This window comes from Scylla paramamosain, chromosome 49, assembly GCF_035594125.1.
Source record: "Scylla paramamosain isolate STU-SP2022 chromosome 49, ASM3559412v1, whole genome shotgun sequence".
Taxonomy (NCBI): Eukaryota; Metazoa; Arthropoda; class Malacostraca; order Decapoda; family Portunidae; genus Scylla; species Scylla paramamosain.
The window spans coordinates 5,152,820-5,159,499 of NC_087199.1; the positions used below are offsets into that span (position 1 = coordinate 5,152,820).

General features: G+C 38.5%; 1 protein-coding gene and 1 long non-coding RNA gene across 3 annotated transcripts; one reads left to right on the forward strand and one right to left on the reverse strand.

The window, feature by feature from the left end:
- The first annotated feature begins 85 nt into the window (after window positions 1-85).
- LOC135095568 (uncharacterized) lies at window positions 86-2,236 on the forward strand. Its single transcript, XR_010264439.1, has 4 exons — window positions 86-222; window positions 1,103-1,266; window positions 1,730-1,866; window positions 2,060-2,236. It is a non-coding gene; the product is annotated as an uncharacterized LOC135095568 (long non-coding RNA).
- A 53-nt stretch (window positions 2,237-2,289) lies between these two features.
- Window positions 2,290-6,466, reverse strand: LOC135095566 (uncharacterized). Of its 2 annotated transcripts, XM_063996465.1 has the most exons (5): window positions 5,962-6,458; window positions 5,453-5,852; window positions 4,243-4,359; window positions 3,731-3,914; window positions 2,290-3,407 (listed from the first exon to the last, which is right to left on the reverse strand). In XM_063996465.1, exons 3-5 carry the CDS (start codon window positions 4,310-4,312, stop codon window positions 3,263-3,265), a joined length of 399 nt encoding a protein of 132 aa, XP_063852535.1. In that variant the 5' UTR covers window positions 4,313-4,359; window positions 5,453-5,852; window positions 5,962-6,458; the 3' UTR covers window positions 2,290-3,262. The 2 variants fall into 2 exon arrangements, with proteins under 2 accessions (XP_063852535.1, XP_063852536.1); XM_063996466.1 differs by lacking the exons at window positions 2,290-3,407; window positions 3,731-3,914 and adding an exon at window positions 3,926-4,146 and having other exon boundaries at window positions 5,453-6,466.
- Between the last annotated feature and the right edge of the window lie 214 nt (window positions 6,467-6,680).

Here is a 6,680-nt window from a genome sequence, read left to right on the forward strand (position 1 = left end):
CGCTTTCGGGATCGCCTTGACCCCTTGGCATTAAGTGATAATGAGCTCATGCTCAAATATCACTTCCCTCGGCAGACCTAATCCTCTTGTTTGAGGAGATGCAGCCTCGGCTAGAGAGGAGGATAAGGCATAGCCAGGTACTACCAACTCACACCCAGGTTTTGCTGGCCCTAAGATTATTTGCCAGTGGGCCCTTCCAAAACGTCATTGGAAACACTGCAGGTAAGATGATACTGGTGTTGCATGCTTCAGCACAGTGGCTGGCTGTTTTAGTAATTGTCAGGGAGCCCTTTCCCTGACCTTATTATTGGTCTATTCTCTTACATTCTTCGCATATACCTTTAGATACACATAACTTTAAGGTGAGGAAGAAGTGCCCCTGCCCTTCAGGGGGTCCAGGGGATGTGCAAAGTCCCCCCAGAAGTTAACAGAGATTAGGTTAGTCACCGTACACTTTTATATGAAACATTACCTAATCTAATGTAACCACGGGGGCTAGATCCACCCTTAAGGACACTAATATAAGTTAGCATAACCTCTGGAACACCCCTGAAGGACAGGGTCACATCTCCCCCCACCTTATACTATATGTTTCAGGTTTATCAAGAGGTATATGTGAAAGAATGGAAGAGGATAGACATGTAATAAGGACAAGAGAGGACTCTAAACAATTACTACTACTTTTTTTTTTAAACAAATTGCACAATATCCCATTAATAACTTTCATAGGTGAATAAACTGATGTTCAGCATGGTGAATAATATTTAAGTGTGGCTGACTTTCAAGGATAAAAGGCTTAAAAGTCAACCTACTGCATGGCACGGTTTATAAAGTTGTAATCCAGTGTTAGGAATGTCAGGATTAGTTCCTAGTGTCAAAATATGTCAGTGCATAATTAATGAGGGATGAGGGATGATGCTAACCTTACCAAACCTGCCATCAAGTACACCTGGGTGTACTTGAACAGTGCATTACATGAAGAAGGATCATTAAATTTGTTGCAGATTTTTTTTTTTTTTTTTGCTCACAACAGAAAAATGTATCTTATTTAAAATAAATAAATAAAGAAAATGAAAACTAATGGCTTATAATCTGCTTCCAGGACCTACAAAAGTGTCAGCAGGGTCTTCAAGCATGTTTGCACTGTGTTGAGTGATAAGTCAGTGCAGGAAATCGAGATGCCTCCAACACACCTTGATCAAAGGAGAATTACACAGCAGTTCTTCAGGATCGAAAATTTCCTAAGGGTTATTGGGGCCATTGATGGTAAGATTAACAATAATGTATTTTGTTTTAAATTTAGTGCTATTGTTATAATCTATCACTTCATTGGTGTTTCCTTTGAGTGAAAGGTATCTCACAGCCTCAAGTTCTTGTTAAGCATTAAAAAGTTTTCATATCTTATGTATACTGTGTGCATATCCAGTGTAGGGATGGTGTATATATATATATATATATATATATATATATATATATATATATATATATATATATATATATATATATATATATATATATATATATATATATATATATATATATATATATATATATATATATATATATATATATATATATATATATATATATATATATATATATATATATATATATATATATATATATATATATATATATATATATATATATATATATATATATATATATATAATGGATATATGTAGCTACTGTGTAACATGATCATCTAATACTTTTTTTGTGTGCACAGGCACCCACATCGCCATCAAAGCTCGAGGAGTGGATGAGGCCCTCTACTTTAACTGGAAAAGGTATCACTCCCTCTGAACATCCAACTTGTTTGTGATGCGAATGGGGTGATCCTCAGCTACTGTTCCAGATTCCCAGGTATATAGTATTATTGCATTACATGTTTACCCAACCATGTATTTTATTGATTTTCATGTGACTGCACATGGTTACTAGTATTGCATAAGTAAACTTAGTGTGATAAACATTGACACTAGTTATAAATGAACAGTTGATATACTCCTTTATAAGTAATGAATCCTCTTGTAGAATGAAATCTCACTTTTCATAGGTGCCTGCACTCTTCTGGAGGTGGCTTGCAGTACAGACCCATCAAGTGTGTGAAAATAATTAATGCTTGCCTGCTCCTACACAACTGCTGCATCAAGTTCCTGATGACATATGTACTTGTCACTATTTTTCTGGTAGTTGACAGGATATATCTATATCGTGGACATTAGATTTAACTGAGTACAATCATGAATGTTCTTACACTTGTTGTTAAGGTAATGAAATTTGTCAGAAGTGTACTGTCATTTAATAAAAATAAACATATGTTTTTTTTTTTCTACAAAGTTGCCTTGAAAGTCATTATGGTTTGGGCTAGTTTTGGATCATCAAAATGCTAAATGTCAAACTACATGACTATTCCTCTCATACAATATAAACTTTAAACAAATGGAACAGTTAGTTCCAATCACTAGACCTCTCAGATCCTCACAAAAGTCTGCTTACAGCTACCACCTCTTGAAGATGAAGCAGTGCCCCATGCTGATACCAACCCTGCTGTGCTGTAGAGGGGTCAATATGCCCCAGGCAGAATTGTGTGGCAAGAAATCATACAAAACTTCTTCCGGCAAAGAAAGTAAGGAAGTGAGGTCAGTAATCATGTAATGAGTGAAATAATGGTTTTCCATGTATCACTGCATACTAAATGAAAGAGATCAGTGCAGCATTTAAATTCAGCAAATACATAAGTGGCTTGCTAGTATTAGGTATGAATAACACAAATAGATACAAAAGAGTGCTGTAGATATATTAAAAAATAAAATAAAGTTACCAGTTACCAAAGTCTTTGCAAGAAAAAAAAATATAACAACATATATGAGTATAGTTCAGGTCCTGAAAAAAAAAAATAAATATATAAATAAACATTTATAGAAATGCCCACCAGCAGGTCACCACAAAACACTAATCTTATTTTTGTACTTTAAGTAACACAGAAGCATTGTAGGTATCACAGTGAAGAAATACTTTGGTATTATATTGCACTAACATTAACATGCTGCTCTAGGTAAATGATAGAATTGCTACAACCTAACGCTACAGAAAAGAAATATAACTTAGTCTTATAACTTAATAACTTAATAAATGTAAACTTATGAAAGGTAAACATTAGAATCCTATAAATTATTGCTGGCTGGTGTTGGCATTAATGAAGTGCTCAGCAAGTGTTACCAGCTGCTTCAATGAATGCAGAATGTTCCTCTGCACTTCAACTGATTGTCGAAGTGCCTGGGACATGTTTTGTACAGCCAGCCCCTGCTCCTGCTGCACCATCACCAGCTCGTCCATGCTCAGACGAATCTACTGTTGGGTTTCCTGTGCTTGAGAGAGAACTTCCAAGTCTGAGTGGCCACCTGCAATACAGTTTAGAAGCAAACATGACTTTTACACCACAAGTTATAAATTAAGTGGTACTTTAAGTTACATGTCATGCTTTCTTGCTGTGTCCTCATTTGCTCCTTGGACCTTTCTGCTATACTGCACTCTGGGTGGTGGTGTGATGCACTTATGGAATCAACAATTTAAATGCCTGAGAGATGTATTCCTCAAAAAAAAAAAAAAAAAAGAAAAAAAAAAAAGGTCAAAGTAGCAAGAACAGACTTACTGGCAGGAGTTGTATAATCAGTGTTCATTGTACTGGAGGACACAACTGAATACATGTTAACATGTTATTCACCATTGCATGTAGTCATCTGTAACATAGATAATTTGAACAAAGATGTTCTCATCCAGTGCAGATGACACAGCATTGTCAAATCCAGAGGCCCCTGCAGACCCAGCAACACCAGCAGAAGAGGGTTGGATGTCTCCAACACCACTGCTGGTGGAAGGCTGTGGTCCTTCTAGAGGCCCTGACACTTCTGAAAAAAAAAAAAAAAAAAAAAAAAATGCTGCCATTACTGCAGGTAGAGAATAAGCTGGTGTTCTTTGAGTGATGTTTTTATTGATTAATTTTTCTTTTAATTAGCAGTCAACCTAGTCATGTCTGTGTTTATCACATGGTTTTGCTGAGTTGGTGTGCAGGTGTGCAGATATCTACATTCAGGAAGATGAGTATTGGACTTGATGCTGCCAGTCCCATGGAAGATGATGCTGTAACATAATTATTGTTACATTACAGTACTTCACTTAAAGTTAAAAACAGCATTAATTTACAAAATGTAATTTGACCTTTGGTAGTTTACTTACGCAGTGTGGCGCCATCACTTTCAGGATATGGCAGTCCTGCAAATACTGTGTGAGACAACATCCACAGCATGACCAACTCCACAGCAGTGTATGTTGTCTCATCTGGAGGTCCCCCACCTGCATGGATATGAATGTTGCAATTATCAGCCACTTAGAAGTTCACATGTAAAGCCAAATCAACTTGGTGTAGATCATGAATGTATTAGAGCACATTGATGTTATCTAGCACTGCAGTGGTCACTGTCTTGGACCTGACTGCCAGAGGTACTGTACATACTCCTATTTATAATCCATTGCTTAGTTGGTTCTTGGTTATGTTTATTGACTATAAGGGTAAATTTTGTAACAGTACCAATAATGAAATACAACATGTACACAAGAGCAAATTTCTTTTTATATAACTGCAGGGAATTTTAAGCTCTGCTAACAATCACCTAACCAAACTAACCTAACCATAATCTATCCCTCCTTCCTCAACAAAGTAAAACCATTATTTAAGAAATAAAATTTATTACAGCAGTTTGGATCCCGAAGGCTGAGCAGAAAGAAACTCAATATGCAACATACAGAGGAATTTTTTCATATTACTCAAAAACAATGTTCAGCAATGCCCAAAACATTAGTTGATTAAATTCCATAAGCAATTAGGTCAAGACAAAATATTAAACAAATATACTAGTGTGGGTAAATTTTTACTCTTTCATCTGTTTATCTTTTCCACATGAAACTACTTGCTTTTTGTTATTTTTGGCTTACACTGAATTAGTATGTTAATCAAACCTGATGTAACCTAACCAAAGTAATCTAACAAAACCAAAATAATATAACCTAACCAAAGACAAACTTAAAATAGCTAAAATAACCTTGCTTCTCTAAAAATATATACATATAGCCATCTAACAATTGCTGTCATTATTATAATTAACTTGCAGTTGGTTCAAATTACTCTGGAATGACAAAATGTATCTGATGAGAAGGGTAAGGAAAGCCTTGTTGAGACTGGTGAAAGAGCAAAAGAATACCCTACTGTGTGTCTGCTGGGACCATACGCCATGATTTCACTTACTTACAGCAGGACATCACATCATTTTTGGTAATATCACAGTAATTCCATCCATATAGCTCTCTGTCTCTCTTCTGTGTCAACCGCACCATGCTAGGTCTGCAACTATGCTAACGAAAATGTGATAAAAATAACCGATTAACTCACCAGTGCCTGCAGTGTGACGCTGTTCTCCAGCAGCCTTGCGCTTGACATGGGTCGGAGGTCCTTAAATTTCCTCCGGACTCCATGATAGGCAATTGCCGTGAGGAGAAGACAACTGAGTCTGGGCAGGTTGAGAGATGTGATGCTCAGCAGGGCGGAGAGTGGATAGCGAAGTGCAGTGCGGTAGGAAATGGAACGCTGCCAAAGGAGCAGTAAGTGGTTCATGGCCTCAGAGGAACAGCCCTACACCAGGGGCAGAAGAGGTTGCTTTATCAAAGTTTGTAAACAAAGTCGCGTGGTTCCCTTTTGTGGTGCCAGTTTTGCTGTCCACCGCACCCGGATTCTACACCTCCTCCACCAAGGTCAAGGCCTCGGTGTCAGTGAATCATTGTCTCTTTGTTTTCTTAGGGGGTGGAATAGCCATGATGAAAGCATTGTGAGGGCAGTTGAGTGTGGTGAGTGGTGGCATTGGGTGTGTGACGCTGTATCAAAGTTTGTAAACAATGACATACGACTTCTTCTACGATAACACAGAGCCTCCCTGTGATTGGCTGCTTTGCGTGTGACGTCGAGTCAGTGACGTATCACTCCGGCAGCCAATGAGCACGCTTAGAGGATTAGCAACCTCCACCCGCCCGCCATCGAAATTCTTTGTGGATATCGTTTCTTGGAGATTGTAATGCTTTTGCTGTGAGAGCGGAGTTATGCCATTTGCCGGATCACAGAATGTTAGGTAGCAACCTGTTTCGTGGATCCTGCCCCAGGAGTGGTGGCTCACATGGGACTGTCCTCAGCATTGCATCAAGATTGGAGTTTGGCTTGTTCACCGAGCATCCAGTGAGATCCTTTGTCTTTCCTGGTGGCACATTAAATATTCCAGGGGCCAGATCCACGAAACAGGTTGCTACCTAACATCTTGCGATCGGACAAATGGTATAACTCCGCTCTCACAGCAACCGCATTACAATCTCCAAGAAACGGTATCCACAAAGAATTTCGGCGCTTGGCAGTGGAGGTTGCTAACCCTCTAAGCCTGCTCCTTGGCTGCCGGAATGATACGTCACTGACTCGACGTCACACGCAAGGCAGCCAATCACAGGGAGGCTCTGTGTTATCGCAGAGGAAGTCATATGGCATTGTTTACAAACTTTGATACAACGTCACACACCCAATGCCACCACTCACCACACTCAACTGTCCTCACAATGCTTTCATCATGGCTATTCCACCC

Coding starts and splice junctions, on each gene's coding strand:
- LOC135095566 (XM_063996465.1), bottom strand. CDS start 4,312: ATGCTGTGGATGTTGTCTCACACAGTATTTGCAGGACTGCCATATCCT. Junction 3,915..4,242: donor AAGTGATGGCGCCACACTGC/GTAAGTAAACTA, acceptor TTTTTTTTTCAG/AAGTGTCAGGGCCTCTAGAA. Junction 3,408..3,730: donor ACAGATGACTACATGCAATG/GTGAATAACATG, acceptor ACTGTATTGCAG/GTGGCCACTCAGACTTGGAA.